General features: G+C 42.4%; 1 protein-coding gene across 1 annotated transcript in view; it reads right to left on the reverse strand.

The window, feature by feature from the left end:
- Window positions 1-1,718: 1,718 nt before the first annotated feature.
- The window catches only part of bicd1a (bicaudal D homolog 1a), a gene marked incomplete at both ends in the record, with an annotated part of 82,032 nt that continues 62,933 nt past the window's right edge, over window positions 1,719-20,817 (reverse strand). The window contains 6 exon segments of the mRNA XM_084059617.1: window positions 1,719-1,848; window positions 5,545-5,633; window positions 10,564-10,774; window positions 11,322-11,473; window positions 12,164-12,358; window positions 15,620-15,828. Of these exon segments, the coding sequence (XP_083915743.1) occupies window positions 1,719-1,848; window positions 5,545-5,633; window positions 10,564-10,774; window positions 11,322-11,473; window positions 12,164-12,358; window positions 15,620-15,828 (986 nt within the window).

A 20,817-nucleotide genomic window follows, 5' to 3' on the forward strand; every position in this document is an offset into this window, starting at 1 on the left:
AAAGTTCAGATAACTTTTACCAAGATAATTCAAAGACCAGTGTTATTGCGTCAATGCATAGTCCTACATTTCATTGTGCTTGTACTATATTTACTGTTTGGAGGAAGCTTGTGGACAAACATAAATAAAGACGATAAAGATAAAGCTGACAAATGACAGCTTTGGATACCGCAACTGAATGTTGAAATGTATTCACTGGAATAACGACTGAATGGTCACTGCACACGAACACTGTTCTGGTAGGAGAAGGTTCAGACGCTTTTCCAATACATTGCAAGATCCCAAATGAGAATGAGAACACAATTTTGGGCCCTGTTTAGACGATCTATGGCACAAGATGGTCTAAAGCGCATAGCGCATAAGTGCCCAGTCTGCCCACATAGATATGCGTCTTAATCTGAATAATATGCTGCTTAAATAGCAGGGAAATACTGCACCTAAAACTGTGCTGGACTTCAGACGAGGTCATGGTCTAAGGTCGCTTACTGACTTATAAGACCAACACCCCATGGGCACACAGGCAAATACATGTTCTACTTGCACAACGTTACGTGGGCACTGGACATGTTTCAGCTGTACACTAGAAATGACAGCACTTTTTGACATTTTGCACCAGACGTAAGATACGGCAAAAATAATTTGAAAGTTCTTTCTTAGAACTAAAAAGCAAGGAGGTCAAGTACTGTAAACGTGTGCAATTCAAAAGGCCAACTGCCCTAGTGTTCACCTCACTGAACACAACACAACCAACCACCTCATCACAAACTGCTGGAAAAAGAAAAATATAGTATAAAATATAGTCTTTATGCAGGTCTTGCAAAGAAAAGAAAAAGAAAGGACTTTCAGTATAAAAAAATAAATAAAACAAGCTCAAAGGAAAATAGTGCAGTTAAGAAACCGCCATCACCATCACCACCACCACATCAAACACTGTTTCCTTGAAATGTAAATTCAATGCGCTTTAACATGTAAAAGTGGGACGTTTTTCTTTTTTCTTTTGGTTATAATATTGAGTAAAGGTAGCATTTCAGTTCCGTATTATATAATACAATGTTTCCTGTGTTAGGCTAAGTTTGAAACCTTTTCACTTCACCACACAGAACTTTATGACGTCTGTTAGGAAAGGGTCTTTTTTTTTTGCTGTGTGGAAGAGTAAATAATTATCTACTGTATATAGATACATCATATGTATCATTACTGCAGGCCACAGCAATTAAACATGTCAGGAATGACAAACAAACAGTCAAATTGTGTCACACACTATAAAGTCCAATAATAAATAGCTGATAAACATATCACAAATCAATAGAATAAATAACCAATCAATTGAGTAAATAGGTAATAAATAAATAATCAAATAGATACGGGAACAACATTCCAGTGTTTTTCGCCACTCTGGCGTTTGGCGGCCACAGTTCTGTCCTCCATTTCCTGTTTGACCACACTGGGGCAGGATGTGATGTCATTTCAGCCCCAATCAATGAGGAGCATCCTTCATCTGCTCGGGCGACCCTTGCAACGCAGAGAAAGCGAGGGGTAAGGGGTCGGGCCTTCGTCTTTGGGGGCTCACAGAGGCCAAGTAGGTCACCGGCGGGGCAGGTCGCTGAGGGCGTCGAACCGAAGTGACACCACTTACAGGATGTCGCTGGTTCTATACGGGACTTCTCCAGGAGCAGTCGGAGGTCCCGGAGGGTCTGGAGAGGGGGCGGAGGCGAGGTTTAGGGGCCGAGGGTGTGGTGGGGTGGCTGGGTCAGACAGTTGCGAGGATCGCGGGGGGAGAGGAGGCTGCTGCTACCGGAGAGGACTGTTTGACCGTCCCGCCGCCGCCCGCCTGCCACAATGTTAGGACTGCCAGATGCATGATGGGAGAGAGGAGAAACCAGATGAGCACATGGAAGAGATGAATTATATTTCGTCGCACGACAGTGTGTCGTGTGCCGAAAATAGACGATCTTAACCCATTAAGACCCGAGGCTGATTTAAAAAATGTTTTTTTTTTGAAAAAACATATGTTGGTACAGTGGTGTGTTCAAAACCTTTTCATGTGAACGACCCCCAAATGTATTTGGCCGCGGACCCCCCCCCATCTCAAAATATTTTGTTCCAGGTACCCTGAGAAGCAAAGATTTTAGTTAAAAATGTTTGCTTTGAAAATATATATATTTATTCAAAGATTTGCAAAAAAAAAATCATTCTTTTTTTTTTAAGCTTGTAGATCTGCTATTTTTTAATAGCCAAAGAAGTCTAAAATGACACAGAAGCGTTCCAGGTCTTAATGGGTTAAAGCTCATGAGCTTTTAGATCGGTCATGTCCCGCCGCACGACATTGTCGTACGACGTAAATTTGGCACGACACTGCCTCCAGAAACGTTTGGTACAATCATGTCGTGGTCCACAAACAAAACGACCAAACAAAAACGGACAAGCAGAACACACAACATGTTGACCAGGTCAAAAAGACTGTTTACCACCACAGCTCAGGAGAGACAGGATGATGGGGAGACAGCGGAACAGAGCAGGAGAGAAAAGTGGACGAGGTAAAACAACGTTAGAGACGAAACGGTTCATTCAGATCTGTCAGCAGTTTGACCATGGTCTGGATGGATTGCATCAAAACTATGGTTGGGGGATTTTAAAGGGATCAACCCAAAACTAACTTTTTTTCTAGCGATTAGTCACCCCATGGAGACTTGAATTCATGGATATCCTTTTATATGTTTTCATTTTTGTCGGCACAAAGAGTCTCCTTTGTATCTCCTACCGGAACCGCTGCCTACCGGTCCACTGGTCATCAAATTATTGGCTTAGGGATGCGACAAAAACAAAAAAATATCCATGAATTCAAGTCTCCATGGGGTGACTAATATCCCTACTAAGCTAGATGTGTTTGTCAAATACAGTGAGAAGGTTTTAACCTAATCTTCCTCATATACAGTACACAGTAAAATCCTTGAGCTAATTAAAACATTTAAACCCTATATCCTTCATTGATCGAGTTCCCCCAAGGTCTATACTTTCCCTCCACATCAAATCACTTCAAGGAAAATAGTCAATCTACAAGCTCACAACACGTGCAGAATGTTTAGCTATTTTCGCCTAATGTTTGCATATTATGGCATGCCCAGAAACGGGACGCTACGGTTTAAGTACAGTAGTTAACTCTGGACACTCTTACAGTTACAAATATATGAGGATAAATGAACGGACAATTCTACTGTGTACTAAAATCACAATTCATGATTCTGTATGAGGTCTCATGCAGTTCAAAGGATCTATTCATACGTTTATGCTTGAGCTTTGAACTACGTTACAACTTACTTTGAACATGTGTGTTTAGATGCAGAAACAGAAGTGAGTGTGTTTGTCTAACAGTGTAAATGGTGTTCAACTGTGTATGCAGAGTGAAAGCATCCAATGGGAAGTGCTTTGTGACTGTGGTTTTTAATAGGAGAACTTTACCAGGATGTGCATTCATTACTGAAGTTGTCAAATTAAGTCATTAATCCTCACTGCATACAACTATGGTTGCTCCTATATATATTTTTTTTGTAAAATATATATTTTACAAAAAATGTTACGGTTGAGTTATTAATGGGTGCAATTAGATGTTAAAGCCTTTTTTTTTGCGTGAGTGTGTGTGTGATGTATTTCACGTATCATGTTTCAACAGCAGTGGATTGTGCTACTGTACCTAGTAACCTCCACCAACAAACGTGTGTATCTAGATACACAGGTTTTTACTGCATGAATCAAAAACGTTATGTAAAATATCATTGTATATCATTGTATGAATGCAAACAAAGAAGTTGAACATGCACATATAGCAGGTGAGTTGTTTGAATTACTTCCTATAGGTTGTTTTTTTGTGGTCTGCAGCCACATACAGCTGAAACCCTGCCTGTAGTTTGTACACAGGCAGGCTACAGTAGGCTTACAGCTCACCAGTTCTACCACAGTAGTAAACTACAGTAGGCTTACAGCTCACTAGTTCTTCCACAGTAGTAAACTACAGTAGGCTTACAGCTCACTAGTTCTTCCACAGTAGTACATTACAGTAGGCTTACAGCTCACTAGTTCTTCCACAGTAGTACATTACAGTAGGCTTACAGCTCACTAGTTCTTCCACAGTAGTACATTACAGTAGGCTTACAGCTCACTAGTTCTACCACAGTAGTAAACTACAGTAGGCTTACAGCTCACTAGTTTCTCCCACACTAGGCTTACAGGTCACTACAGCCATGCAGAGAACACTGGCAAGTATGGTGGACTCATAGTGGACCCATGTCACTCATGTACAGTACAGTAACTAATACATGGGAAATACAGGGACAACAACAGTGGCTGAGATACAATAATGATGATGAACCACAACCCTTCTGTTCGTATTTTGGGCGAAAACATTCCGAAATTATAAACAAATTGTACGATTTCTAATATTCTAATAATATTAAATTAATATATATATATATATATATATATATATATATATACACACACACACACACACACACACACACACACACACACACACACACACACACACACACACACACACACACACACACATATATATACATATCAGTGAAAGTGCAAGTGCAAAGTGCTACAGTTATTGCACAGTCATTCGTTCTTGTTATTTAGGAGTCTGCTGGCCCAACTTGGCAAATCTGCAAGTTGACAATGTGCTGCATCAGCTTGTAGATCAGCTATTTTGGAAAATATTTGAATATGGCTTAAGTTGTTAACAGTGAAATGGGTGAATAATGTGTTATAGTCAGACACTATTGCTTTGCATGTGAAACTCCATGTACAGTATTAAGTGCAGTGGTTTTCAACCAGTGGTCCAGGGACCACCAGTGGTCCTTGAGGAGGTTCCAGGTGGTCCCCAGCTAAATGATGGAGAGTTGGTAACCAAACGGACCCTTATAGATCGTTAACTCTTGAGAGTGTAAAATGAAACCACATTTTACACTCTCAAGAGTTAAATTATTGTTAAACATCTGCATTGCTTCATTAACAAGAAGTCTACACAATTAGAGAATGTAGAATAATTGCTATTTTGATGAACGTTTGCCTGTTATCTCTCCTATGGCACCAACATCAATACAGCATGGAATTGTCATCTAACAATAACACAATATTCTCAAGTCTATATCTCATCAAATGGTGGTCCGTGGCTCAAATGCCAAAAAAATAATGGACCTTGATACTGTATGTAAAGGGTTAAAAACCACTGGTATAGTGGGATCAATGAATGGACCTAATATATGAGATAGATACTGTTGTACTAGAGAGAGAGAGAGAGAGAGAGAGAAAGAGAGAGAGAGAGAGAGAGAGAGAGAGTTGGGTAGAATTCATGACATAGGGGTGGATGTGATGGCTGTGAGGGCTAACCTATACTCAACTTATACAGCGACCATGTCGCTCGAAGAAAACAACTAATTTCAAGTGAAAAAAAAAAAAAAACGCTCAGTGAGACAGAGTATATTGTGGATGAAGCCTACAGTACTACTACTGCTACCAACCGGCTCTAGAGCTTGTTACCTGCGGGCTAGGGAGGCTGTCCCATGCCTCCATAGTGGTGTGGAGAGTGGCGATATTGAGGCAGCAGGCTGCTGACAATCTACAAGAGACTGATAAATTAGACAGATATACAGAGTGGAGACACTCAGGGTTAGTACAACATGGACAGGGACAACAAGAGGGACATGACAATGACAGGAGGACAGACCAGACCTTGTCAAGAGACTATTATTATGACTGCTGCATGTGTCTGAATGGGAGGTTTTTATCTTCTCCTTAAACGATACCGCTGCTGTTTAGTTTCATTTGGTCCCATCCACATAATCAATGTCATTAGAGAAATGTGGTTGTGTAAAAAAGCTAAACTAAACAAGGTTTTATCATGGGTAAACAGACAAGCAGTGCACTGCTTTAAAAATGTAAGCCTGATTTATACTTATACAGTATATATAGCCATCATCAAATAGCAGATCTACAAGCACACAACGATGTGGCGCTGTGTGTGCTTGTACTGATTGATCTGCTATTTTAGAAACAAAAATGTACAGTATGTGATATTTGTCCTTGATCTTTGATCATTTGATCTTTATTACTGTACTGTATATATACAAATTATTTTAACAAAGCTTGATTACGGCAATGGAACCAAACGTCAAAAAACTAAATACACACATAGTATCCTTTAAGTGGTTTGCAAACCGTGGGTTACGACCCATGAGGGGGTCGCAGCAGGTGGCCAGGAGGGTCGCGGGATGACCATAATAAAGCCATAATAAACCCATACATTTTAATGTAGAGGAAACATACAGTACATGCAAACTTCTTCAGTGAGTATTGTTTATGTTTGACACCATTTTAAGGCAAGCTACAGTATGATTAATTTCCTTTAAATAGAAACACATACTTGTATGTGTACACTTACTATATATATCGTACTATTTTGAATGTTATAATTTGATGGATATGAGCTTCTAGCTAAATCCGTTTACATGACATCATGTTCAATTAATTCATTTCTTGTACATTGAATGTTCATTAACGTGCACTGTCTCGTAAATAAACAAAAGTAAAGTAAAGCATCTAACTTAAACATTTGTTTGTAAAAAAAAATACGTAAAAAAATATAATTATTAAGTAATTAATTATTGTACAAAGAAAATCTTAATCTAAAAAATCACAATGTAAAATGTGTGATGTTGACAGGCCGTGTCTGTTTCATTTGATCATTTGTATATTTGAAAACTAAAAAGGTGAATACTGCATTGAACAATAATAAATAGATACACTTCTTTGACAAGGTAATGAGAATGTATTGCTTATTTCACTGCACAATATACTGTATACTTATTTGGTGGGCATGAAGACGTTTGAGAGTACAACTTACTTGAGCATAAATCAAAGCCTGATTTTAAGTCTGATTTAAACATCATAGTACGACCGACCGTACTGTATCACGAACCAAAAAGAACAGATCTGTAAGCTAACGACCGCAACACGATGTTAGCTTGTAGCTCTGGTCTTTTGGGTACGTGATACCTTCACGCGATGGAGAATAGCTTAAGCTTCAGCATGTGGAAAGGAATGTGAAGTCTCCATGCATTCCCAAAGACAGAGAGGAACATTATACCGGTAGTTTGTATAATGTACGCGAATGAATGTGTCCTCTGTAAGAATGAGACAAAAGGAGAACAAGTGAACCTTAAAGAAACGAAGATAGATGAAGAAAAAAGGAATAATAAAGTCAGAGAGTATGAATGGTCCTCTTGAGCAATGAGCATGCACATGTGTGATTAATAATCACTGATTATTATGAACCAGTCTCTTCTGACAAGACCCACCCTCTGTGCGGGAGGACAGTTGTTGCGTGTGTGTTGTCATACAAACAAACACGGGGAAACATGAGGAGACACAGAGACATAGAGACAGTTACACATTGAATACTGTATTTGTTTGTGCTGCATAAAAAGGAGAAAGAAGCCACAGAAAGGGATACATTCTGCATCTACAGCAACACCACTGTAAAGGCTGTTTCCAACAGCTCCACAGTGTTGATTTTAAAAGGTGCTGTAAGTTAAACTGTTTGGTTAAAACAAAAGGGTAAAAACAAGTTAAAGCTCTATATTCTAATAGTAGTCATGGCTATATATAGTGTTTATTCACTAAGTCTCTCCATCTCTTTTAATAAACAGAAAATACATTTACAGGTGTGTTGCCAATTTCATCCAATCAGGAGAGAGTAACCATTTATCAGCTCTGGTTTTATGTTCCAGTTTCAATTATGTCTGCTCAATTCTTTATCACTTATAAGAGTTATCTCTCCTGATTGGATGAAATTGGTATCTCGACCTGAAAATGTATTTTCTGTTTACTAAAGAGCTGGAGAGACGGAGAGACCCCTGTTACTGAAACAACACTCTTCCAGCCCAGGGGCCAATCATGGCTACACTGCCATTTGAACAAAAGACAATTTAATGGACTGTAAATACAATAGCAATGCTGTGCATGCATGTGGAAAAAAAGGCTGAAAAAAGGCTGAATTGTAGATGAGTGGCTTACATTTGGCTACACACTGCCAACAAAAGACAATTGATATTGCAGTGTAGTTACATTTATTAAACTGTTGTAATGAGATGCATCTGTATGTGACTTTGTGGTCCAAAGGTTCAGTGTGACAGGAGATACAGTCGGCCCCAAGATATTTTCCTATTTTCAAATTATAGCGCGTTGATTTTTTTTTTAAACACAGCTGCTCTAAAGCAATGATTACTATCAGAATATAGAGCTATTCAACACTTATTTGAACAAGAAAAACACAACTTACTGCACCTTTATTGTGTTTCCATAAGACCGTCAATAAGTACACTTTTGACATTACCATGTAATGTTTTTTGTTTGTTTGTTTGTTTGTTTGTTTTCATCATTGCCATATATCTGTTTCAGTTATGAGCTATATGATTGGCTAGAGTAGGGGGTAGAAAGCATTTGACAGGAAAGTGTCAGGAGTGGTAATCAGGTTAAGTTATAAGTTATACTTTTAATATTTCTACTCTGCATTTGACTCATCCTAACTACTGAGCAGCCCCAGTGTAGCGCCCCCTGGCAGACAACTCCAGCAATGCCAGTACCTTGATCAAGGGCAATGGCAGGAGTATGTACCTAGCATGCATATATTTTGGTAGATACTGCCATCTGGTGGTGAATAAAGGCACTGTTGTAAGGAGAAATCTGTTGTGGATTGTGGCGGATGCTGGCCCTAGTTTTTTTTGTAGGTTCCTTCTGTCCTTTTCTCCTTCCCTTTACAGAACATGTAATATACATATTTGTTTTTGCTATGAAACCTATAGATGAAGGAAAGGAGACAAGATAAGAAGGAAAACACAAAGATTGAGACACACCCAGAGTGAGAGAGGCACAGAGAGAGAGAGTCGTACTGGTTTCCATGTACTTACACTGTCAAATCCTCAGTGTTCATTTAACTCTGAGAGTACCATTAAGTGGACCATTAACCTCGCAGAGTAAAATGAACTCTTAGGACTAACGCAGATATAGAGACACACTTTTAGCTGTTCCACCTGTCAAATGCTTTTTGCTCCAAAACATTGCATCACTGAGTGATACTAAATCGTGCACTATTAAACTTTACATATCAGATACTTGTATGAGGAAAATATAACGGCATACATTCATTTGTTCATAATAAAGAGATGAACGATAAACAAATAAATGACTGATGTTGAACGACTGTGCCAGCCGACACAGCCGACATATTTATAACAGTTTTCAGTTGTAAATACATCAATTGTATCAGCCGGCAGTCATTCAACAAAAATTAGGTTTATGGTTTAAAATGCTATGTGCTATTTATACCACTGTGAGGCGCTGTGGGATAGTTAGTCCTGAAGCGCACTCTACAGCCATGTATTTCCTTTGCTTGCTTATTGACCACAAATAGATGGCGGCAGCATAACCTATATTGCATGGAGTCAATTATTAACACTTACAGTTACAGGAGGAAGTCAAATGACTCATATTTAATAGCCAACATAAAATAGACCTGTGTGAGAGTGTCTCTGGTAGTCATGTCCTTTATGTTCACTGAGGAAAAACTACCAAACTTCAACCACATGAACCCGAGCGCCCCTATTCTGGGGCAAACATTCGGCAAAAATAGCTGATCTACAAGCTTACAGTGTGTCACAGCGCGACGAGATCAGCTATTTTTGGAGAAGAAGTATAGGGTTGAAGTGGTTAAAGAGGATTTTCATACACCTTGATCCAACTTAACTTTTCCTTAAAATGTTAAACATTGAGTTCTTCGGTTGGAACACTTTGAAACACAGAGTTGATTGAATTGTTGTGTTGTTTTGAGGTTGGAGCAAAGCTGTAAATGGCTCCTCCATTCTTCTAAAGACGCCAACATGGCAAGATAAAAGGAAACCAGTTTTCCCCTCCACTCTGTGACCCACTCCGTTCTAACGTCTTTAAGGATGATATTTGCTTTACTACATAAGAGAAAGACAGGAAACAGAGGTCAGAGAGAGGGAAGATACAAGACGGGAGTCGGACTCGAACTCAGGTCTTCACGACTCACAGGGCGCATGTGGGGGGGGGGGGGGGGGGGGGGGGTTTGTGGTGCACTAACTCGGCTGAGCCGCCAGGCACCGCCTCGTTGCGTCTTTCTCTACGATGAATTCATCACCTTCCCCGGCGGAAAGGCGACACGGGGGCGGAGTTAGAGTACGGAGACGGAGAGAACTGACCCAAGTCGTGTCTGGAGCCAATGAGCCGCCGGAACTCTGAGCTCAGCGACTGGGAGTCTAGGATGAGCGCGTTGGCGCCCACGGGCCACTGGGAGGGAAGGGACGAGGTGGAGCTGTGGTGGTGGAGGTTGGGATGGGGGCTGTACGGCGCTAGCTCTATGGGGGGAGGGTTACTGAGCGTCAGGAGGGAGGTGTTGAAGGGCCGGGCGCCGGCCATGGCCCCAGAGGGCCCGTCGTGGGTCGGGCTCGGGGGCGCCGTGAGGACGGCTCGGCCACTTACTTTGGGCGGGCTGCTGCGGATGCGGGGCACTTTGGCGCCGCGGCCGCGGTACGTCTGCTCGTGGTCGAACTCCAGGTCCTCCAGGCGCTGCGTCAGGGCCAGCTTCTGCTGGATGGCCATGCGGAGCAGAGAGTTCAGCGTCTTCTTCTCGTCCTCTGCCGCCGCCAGCTGCCGCTGCATCTCGTCCAGCTGCGTGACGTACTCGTCACATCTTGGGAGAGAGAGAGAGAGGGAGAGAGAAAGTGAGAGAGAGTGAGAGCGAGAGTGAGAAATGGCAGGAAGGGTGAGAAAAAATCCTTTTATCAAATTCTCCTCTATTGTTGTACAAAGGCAATGCTTTGGCTTTAATAGGGAGTATTTTCTGGGGCTCAAATGCTCGAAAGCTCAAATGCTCCGATGAGTGCACAGGCTAGGGAGCTATTAGGGGGTTAAGTGCCTTGCTCGTGGAGAGGGGACACTGAGTGAGGCAGGGGTCAAACTGGCAACCTTTCAATTTCCAGATCCGGCCTCTCTAGTCTACCCACTCATCCACAGCAGTGCTGTAGTCTAGGTTTTTTCAGACGGTATACCATAAGTATTGCCCCGCACACGGCACGTACACATGCGCATATATACACGTGCAGTCACAGAATGAATTATTGTGGTTACAGAGGGTATACTATTTATATGAAAATTTCGGTTTGAGTATAATGCGTATACTGGTAGAACACACCACTGATCCACAGCCACTAAAGCAGATTCACCAGAATGCCTCTCACCTGGTGGCGAACATGGCACGGAGCGAGGAGAAGGTGGCGGCGTCCTCTTTGAGGGCCTTCAGCTCGTTCCTCAGCTTCATCATGGTCTCGGTCACCATGCACTTCTCATTCTCATATTTGCTCTTCAGGTTGGCCAGAGCCACCTCCGCTGTCTGGGGGGACAATGACAACTGGGCTGAGCATTTTGTTGCTGTCGGGCAGAAACCTCATATCTTTTCATAAATTAACGGCCTACTTGATCGTACTACAACGTCACACAAAAGTATCAGAAGTAGCAGATCTGCAAGTTCGAACTTTTGCTGTTTTTGAATTTGAATCCTGAAAAGTAACAGCTTTGGACATATGAGGTTTCCACCCGACAGAGGCGATTTACTGTAGCATCATGTGGATTAAATAACAACGCAAAACATGAGTTAACCCATTAAGACCTGGAACTTTGTCATTTTTAGATTTGAGCTAAAAAAGCATTATTTTACAAATTGTGAAAATGTGTGCAAATCTTTGAATATATACATTTTTAAAGCGAACATTTTTAACTCAAATCTTTGCTTCTGGGGGTCCCTGGAACAACATATTTTGATGGGGGTCCGCGGCCAAATACATATCATTTTGGGGGTTCTTGGCATGAAAAAATTTGAGCACCACTGATATAGAAACTGTTGGGATTTAGGAGACATGTAGAATCGGCTTCAGGTCTCAATGGGTTAAATCTATCGCTATCCTCCCTCTCTTTAAAAAAAAACTACAAATGACGAAGCTTGCACACAAAAACATAAATTCACCACACTTCTTTACACCCTGTAAAGAAGCAACAAAGTTGATTCTGACTCTGATTCTTCTACCTGTTTGTTGGCCTTCAGCACCAGCCTGAGCGTGGCGATCTGCTCTCTCTTGGTGCTGAGCAGGGACTTCAGTTTGAGGATCTCCTCCATGCAGGACTCCTTGTCCTTGTCCAGCATGGGTGCCAGCTCCCTGGCTGCAGCCCTCTGCCTGGACAGCTGCAGCGAGCGGTCCACTGCCCTCTGGAGGTGCTTCACCTGCAGCGATGCAAAGGAACCAAGTGCGATTAGTTGAACATGCAGATGGGAGGCGCTGATGGCCTGGTGCAGTGTGGTAACCAACCTTTCAAAGCCCATGAACATCCACACAAAGGCTAGCAGGCCTAGTCTAAATAAACATGGATAGCTGTGTAATCAATGCCAGAATATTAGGAAAACATTTAGAAAAATGCAAAAATGTTAGGACAATGTTTCACAAATTAAAACTAACAGGGACATTAAATCAAAGTGCTGTGCAGCGAGAGAGCGTAGCCTACTAGTATCCTCTCAGATTGGGTCAGTCCACTTTCAATAATTTGAGGGGTTATACAAACGGCCCCTCCCTCTTTGGACTAATCCTCATTTTTACTGACATCTGATTGGCTCACAGGAACAAACCACTGGGCTTCAAACCAGAGCCAGAATGTCATTGAAATAAATGGCCGTTTTGACATTTCCAAAATAGGGACGTCAGGGTTAGTTGTTGACGTTCTGTTGACGTGGTGCAGATGGCAGTCAGGTTGAGGAGTCCTGTAGAATAATCGGGTATTCTACATAATGACATGATGACATCATCACACAATTACATCACAGTGACATCATTACAACCATGTCCTTTAAAATTAACCAAACGTCATTTAGCAACTTTTACCAACGAGTCCAGCTGCTTCTCGTAACTTTTGAAAATGTGTTGTCAACACTGCTGAACAGAGTGTCTGCTGTGTAGCACGAAGGATCGCCAGTGATTGCGTTGGTGATCAATTCGCTACACTACGGAGATCAACAGTCCTCTGCTTCTTTGGTTGGCCAAACACAACTCATCGGCTGTAGAGAAAATTCAGAGCATACTTGCCAGCATTAGCCATAAATGGACACCACTGCGAGGTAGACCGTGGCAGGATGTCTGGAAACCCATATAGGAGGATAAATGACCTATTCAGACCCAAACCTTTAATGACCTATTCACTCTCAACCTTCCCATATATGGAAATCCCATATATGGAGACAACCAACCTACCCAAGTCTGACATCATAGACTTCTATTTATGGAGATGGCTGACATCACCATAATGACACTAGCACTGCGGCCAAACGTATTAAGGCAAAGGGATCCCCAGACTGAGTTCAGTTTCATCAGCAAGACCCAAGCGGCCATAACTCCCTCCAGAGTAATAAGCATCGATACAAGCACAATTAGCTGGCCAGTTAAGGATCACAGCGGCTCTTGAGTCCCGTTTTTTTGTGGATTTGTCAAAACATTGTGAGACATTGTGCCACTGAACCAACATAAGCAATAGCAGGACTCTACTTTTACTTTTTGAGACATGTTCTGCTTGACGGTACATCTGAATGGACCGCCAAAAGGATCCTATGCTGCTGTTGCAGTGAAGCACAAGCTGTACTACTTTGGAGGAGACTGTCATGGCGAAAGGACTCAGATTGGTGTGCACGTTTTCAACACAGTGTCTTTATGCTGGAAGAAGTTACCCCCAGTGAGAGATGGAAGAGGAGAGCATCACCTTGATGTTCCCTTTGTGTGCCAGGGCCGCACAGCTGTGCTGATAGAAGACATCATCTACATCTGGGGAGGGTATAACTACAATGCAAGTAGGTTCTACAACGTGATGTATGCATTTGATGTTGACTCCCACAGATGGTTCAAACCCAAGATGTATGGGACTGTTCCAGAGAGGTGCGACCACTCAGCCTGTGTCTTGGGGAAGGTCATGTACATACATGGAGGAAACAACCTGACTACAATCACTAATGACACGTACAAGTTGGACACCACCACAATGGTCTGGTCTTCAATTCACCCCAGAGGCACTGCACCTCCCGCTTCACACTGTCACACTGCCACCATCATCGGAACAAAGATGTTTGTATTTGGGGGTTGGGGGCAGGAAGAAAACATCAGAGTGTTTGACACGGAGACCAACTGCTGGCTCATCACGTGTTCTGCACACCTTCCTACACGACAACACTGGGGTCATTCAGCCTTTGCCTACAATGGAGAGCTGTACATATTTGGTGGCAGGAACTGGAACCAGACCTTCACTGATCTGTGGAAATTCAATCCAGAGACCTTCACCTGGAAGGTTGAGCCCAAGGGGAAACGCCTGCCTCAGAATAGTTGGAATAGCTGTTGCATTGTGTGGGATCGTGTCATCCACAAATCCGCCACACAGAGCTATGGGGACTACGCCACAGGCACTGATGAACTGTACATCTTAGACTTAAATCCTAGTCTGAAGTCCATTTGCAAACTAGCAGTTACTCAGTACGGTCTGGAGCAGTCAGAACTTCCACACAACATCAGGTGGGAACTGGCAGCCATGACTACCAACAGCAACGGGAAAAAACTGTTCAATTAAAAAGAAAAAAACGATGACTCACTCACTGGCACATTCATAAACCACAGATCACCAGAGCACAGTCCATAATTCTCTTCTGTATTTTACAGTGCAACCATTAATAAGAATGCCTCTTGTCTCATACCTGCACCCAGTTGTTAACAAGTCCCCAGGGATGTTTGTGTTATTCTTTTAGCAAAGTTCTCAAAGCTGTACTGCCGTGCTGCTTTCAAATGTGATAATAAAGTATTCAATCAATCAAGTTAGAGTCTGATGTTCCAATATATAAAACTGTATCTGTTGTTTAACAGTAAATACGCATAGACAGAAACGGTGCCATCTTATAATGAGCATTAGTGAGGAGTCGAGGACCAATTATATGAAGAGAGGTTGAAAATGGGTGAAGTGCTCCATTAAAGTAGTGGTTCTCAACCTGTGGGTCGGGACCCAGGGGGGTCCCCAAATTATTTTTATTTTTTTGGGGGGGGGGATGACAGTGAAGTGACATTTTTTGGCCTTTAAGACCTTTTTAATACTTAAAACAAGAAAGAAAAAAGACCATTACTGCATCCAAAGTAATCAACAAACTATAAAAACTGGTAAAACATTGGCCAAATTGTCAAATAATTTAAGAAAGAGGCAGAATTGTGAAGCTCACAAGCTCACAATGCCTTGCGTTGTTGTGAGGCGTTGTGAGCTTGTGGGTCTGCTATTTTCACAATATTTATCTGTGGAACTGAGTCAAACAAAAGTGAATGACTCAACTCCTACAATTCCAAGTGCTTATCAGGGTGGGGGGGGGGGGGGGGTCCCCAGTTCAAATATGTTTATTTTGTGGGGTCACAGCCTAAAAAGGTTGAGAACCACTTAAGTAAAAAAGAAAACGACTTCTTCCATCACAGCTGACCTGGTCTCTGATGATGGCGTTGAGGTTGTAGATGTTCATGGGCTCCCTGCGCAGGTCGCCGCCCGCCTCGGAGGGCACAGGGGACGCCGAGCAGGGGGAGATGGTGATAACGGGGGAGCCCATGGAGTTCCGCGTCGGGCTACCGTGGCAGGCCGGGGAGTCCCTGTCCCCTGCAGACGACGGCACCGCCGTATCGCTGGGCTGCGGGTCTGTGGAGGCAAGGTTATTATAGTAGATTATGTCATGTAACCAGATGTGTAGTGTATTTGTTTGTATTACGTTTGACACCCCCCCTGGTGGCTGTTCTGTGTCTTTGCACACATGTATTTTATTTTGATAACCTCACAAGCAGGAAGTGCTTCTCATTCATATCAAGATCTCCACCAGAGGCAGCTGCATGTTGCTGCTGTCCATTATACGCTATCCTTCAGGGTTTACACATGGCATTGTCTGCCTTGTGTGAAATGTACAGTATGTTTGGTTAACTATGTTAATTGCTAAGCAGAAATGCTAACTGAGCATGCTAATTAATGTTACAGTTGTTTCTATTTCATTGTTGATTGATTGTTTAGTGCATTCAAAGCAGATATTTGACATGTAGGCTTAATTAAAGTCTTTATGTGAAGTTACATTGCACTTGTCTATAACATATTTGTATGTGCTGGTAAATTATGTCATGTAGGCCTTACACTATGCTTGTCTGTTATTGTGTACTGATGCAACATGCGTAGTATCATTTTCATATGCATACTATTGTATAGCATATTTATCATTGGTGTGTTCTGTCATTTTGCCATTTTACAGTTTCACACTTACTCCAGTAAAGCTACTAAACTCAACACATCGCCTTTTCTTTGGAGCTTGATTAGGAGAGCTGTCTGTCTAACTGAATATACATTCATGGGAACAACGTTTAGTGAGGACAGAACAAACTATGTTAAGTTAATACTATTTCCTGTTAACTATGACCAGTGTGAAATGTGGTGCACTGTGAGGCAATGGGGAGAGTATTACTTTGAATGGTTGACTGAGGGGCTGGTGCTTAGTTGAGACTGCTTTTGTTAATGTGCAGGTTTAACGTCAGAGTGCCAGGAATAAACTTCTGCTATGAACCGACAAAAGTTGTTTTATTCCGAGTAACATTGGTAGCAGAGGATGGTTGGTTGGTAACTATAGAGTCCCACCAGGCTTCAACGAAGGGAAGCCATATGACAGTTGGAAGAATGAGATCGCAATTTTGACCAGTGTCACGGTTTTGGTGCTATCGGGCAGTGCAAGAGAAACGGAGATAGAAATACCGGTAGATGACTTGAACAAAGACGATGGTATGACCAGCTTCGATCGGATAACGAGAGACAGCAGTGTGTCCATGGCAGACTATATCATTGATTTTGAGCAATGTTATTCTCGTATGCGAAAGTACAAGATGGAGCTTACCGATGCAGTGTTGGCTTTCAAACTATTGGATACTGCATGCTTGGACATGAAAGATCGCCAGCTAGCTCTCACAGCATGTACAGATCTAACGTTTGCGTCCATGAAATCAGCAAGAGGATATTCGGAGGAAAAACGTCAGCTTTCAACATGGGAATAAACCAAGATACTGTGTTTGTAATGGCGGAGCAGAGACGACAGAAGGGCAAGTCTTGGCCTCAAAAGGATCAACAGAAGAAGCCAGTGCCTGGCACAAATCCTTTGGAGAGGTCCGGTCGTAGATCAAAGTGTGCTGCCTGTCAATCAACTTTTCATTGGGCCAAAGACTGTCCACATAAAAGTGAGCACAGCAAGCTAACTGAGGAAACTGAAAGTAATACAGATGCAGTAGAGGAGTGCAACATTACTCTGTAGACTAAAGAGCCCACCAATATCACCCACAGCAGCAGAAATCTTTATGACAGAGTGTTTTGGTTCAGCAATAATAGACACTGCATGCACACAGACTGTGTGGGGACAGGGGTGGCTAGATGGCTACATCACTAAACTGAGCCAGAACGAGTTGAGCGATTTGAGAAAAAAATTCAAACTCGTCGTAGACCATTTAAGTTTGGAGATGGAAAAGTGGTCTATTCCACTAATCGTTTGAAAATTCCTGCAAGAAATTGGGAACTGAGGTAGTTTCAGCCAGGGGTGGGCTGCCGGTGGAGCCTAGTGGAGCGCAGCTCCACTAGCTATGAAGCTGCACGCACGCCCGCACATGCACCATTCGCAGTTTTCGCACCTCGCTAACAAAACCTGCCGATCGACGCTGAGTGTCACAGCTTGAATGAACAGGAATGAGCGACCTGGTTGGATGCATATCAATGGTCCATTGTCTGACCTGCTAAGTAGCCTACTGTAGGTGTCAGATGTTCTGTCTGAAGCAGTCAAAAGAGTTTGATAACAGTGGCTGATGGATTCATTAACTAATTAAATTACACTCTACAGTTTCCCCATAATGCAAGTAAATAGAATAACATTTGATATACGGTATATTGTGGGTTAATAAATAGGCCTACATATTAAAGAGGTTGTTTCAATCGGCGATCGCTCACGTGCGCGGGTACGCGCGTGCACATGCGTGCGACGTAGCGCTCCACTAGCTAAAAAATCCACAGCACACCCCTGGTTCCAGCTGATGTTCCACTGCTTTTAAGCAAAGCCTCAATGAAAAGAGCAGGGACAGTACTGGACATGGATAATGACAGGGCGGTGATGTTCAACAAACCTGTAAAACTTGACTTTACAAGCTCTGGTCATTATTGTGTGAACATAATAGACAACAAAAGTGAGAACATTAAAAAGGAAGACCAGGTCTTGGCAGCTACAGTGGATAGCATTCCTGAAGAAGAAAAAGAAAGTCAATATGAGGATGAAAGTCAGTGTGAGGATGAAATACTGATCATTTCAGAACAAATCAGCTCAGCTACTAAAAATAAAATGTTATTAAAGCTCCATAAACAATTTGGCCATGCCTCCGCTGATATAAAAATTTCAGGCAACAATGATGCTGAATGTGTTGTCATTCTGCAAAAGATTGTAAGTGAATGTGAAAATATGCAAAAGATACAGCAAACCTACGCCAAAGCCTGCTGTTGGCCTACCACTGGCATCTCAGTACAACGAGACTTTAGGTGTAGACTTGCATGAACATGGGCCAGCCAGGTATGTGGTATGGTGCACCTGATTCGGATGCTATCAATGCTTTGAATGGGACATTATCACATTGAATCAGACTATTGAATGGGCGAAGTAGGTGACATACTGACCTACCCACGATCTATCAAATCATTCATTGGGTGTTATCAGGACATACTGACCTAGATGGACCTAGACGGAGATGACTTATATAAAGTTAAGTTTCGGTTTCGAGGCGCACAGTCTCAAGCGAACTGGAGCCACGAGAGGGACCACCGAGCGAGCCAAAGCCAGCGAGTTGCCGTCCCAAACGTTGCAACGTTTGCTTCAGCCTACTCAGCGCCATCCGAGTTATGTACAGATAGGCAACGAATCGTAGATCATGTTGTGGGGACTGCTCTGCCTCCGGGTAGGTCAGTATCTCCTGATTACGCCCAATGAATGGTCTGATAAATCGTGGGTAGGTCAGTATGTCGCCTACTTTGCCCATTCAATGGTCTGATAAAATGTGATAATGTCCCATTCAGTGTATTGATAGCATTCGAAGCCGGTCTATCTCCACATTATTGATCAGTTCGCACGCTTTAGTGCAGGCAGCATTCTGACCACAAAGAAGTCTTCCAAAATTGTGAAACACTTCATGACTGGATAAGTGTTGATGGCCCCCCTCAGATTATTATTATTTTTTTTTCGGATAATGGAGGCGAGTTTAATAATGATGAGGAGAGAGATATGGCAGAACATTTTAATATAGACATAAAGACAACAGCTGCGTACAGCCCATGGAGCAATGGACTTGTAGAGCATCACAACCAAACACTAACTGACTGAGGTCATAAAGAAAGTAAAGGCTAGCAACGGTTGTGACTGGAGCACTGAAATGCACTGGGCTCTAATGGCAAAGAACACCATGCAAAGTGTCCATGGATACAGTCCTCATCAGCTGGTGTTTGGACAGAATCCTAATCTGCCCTCTGTACTAACTGATAAACCCCCAGCTTTAGCGGGGACAACAAAAAGTGAAGGGCTGGCAAGACACATCACTACTTTGCATGCAGCAAGGAGGGCTTTTACAGCAGCAGTGTTCAGAAAGAATATCGAGAGCCCTGCGGAAAATACGCCACACTGATGAAAGATATGAAAGTGGAGATCGAGTATATTACAAGCGAGTGGATTGCCCAGAGTGGAAAGGACCAGGAGTTGTCATCGGTCAGGACGGTGCAGTGATTTTTTTGTCAGACATGGAGGAACATGCATTAGAGTGCATCAGCTCAGATTAAGGAAAGTGAACAGAGGAAATATGGATCAATGTGTTAAGAAAGCTGATTCAGAAAATGACACAAACATTGAAAAAGGACAGGACATCGTCATGTTGACAAGTAACATACCTGAGGTGCAACAGGTGCAACAGGGACTGAGACAAATGGAGCCAACACAAATGGCTGATGGGGTGCAAAATGAAACAGGACACACAACTGACAATACAGATACACATGTTGGTACAGAGCAGAGAACAGGTGTCAATCTGAAAACAGGACAAATTGTGAAATACACAGACAAAGACTGTTTTGGGGCGTGCAGGCAAAGCTAAGGGCAAGTACAAAAACTTTTAAAACTTGCTTTATATTGAACCCACTAATGTTGCAGGCACTACAGATTCAGCTGTCAAGAGTTGAGAACCTTGAAGTAGAAACAAATGATGTGCCATATGTATGTGATGATGCATTTGAAACAAATGATGTACCATAACAAATGTTACTGACACTAATGTCACAAGTGTATGTGAGGATGTGTTCGTAACAAAATATGTATCATTTGACTATCAAAACATGTTGAGATAAAGAGCTGGAAGGATAACAATATGTTAGAGGAAGTTAAAGATGAGGGACAAAAATGTGTTTCTACCAGGTGGGTGTGCAATCTCAAAGAGACACTCACTGAACCAGTACCAAAAGCATGCCTTGTGGCTATAGGTTTTAAGGAGTTACAAGTGTCAGTGTGAGTCACTTCGACTACTTGTGGCAGTGATTTGTCAAAGACAGTGGACACCTCATTCGATGGGAATGACACGTGTCACGTGACAT

The sequence above is a fragment of the Gymnoscopelus microlampas genome (assembly GCF_963454915.1).
Source record: "Gymnoscopelus microlampas genome assembly, chromosome: 6".
In the NCBI taxonomy this organism is placed as follows: domain Eukaryota; kingdom Metazoa; phylum Chordata; class Actinopteri; order Myctophiformes; family Myctophidae; genus Gymnoscopelus; species Gymnoscopelus microlampas.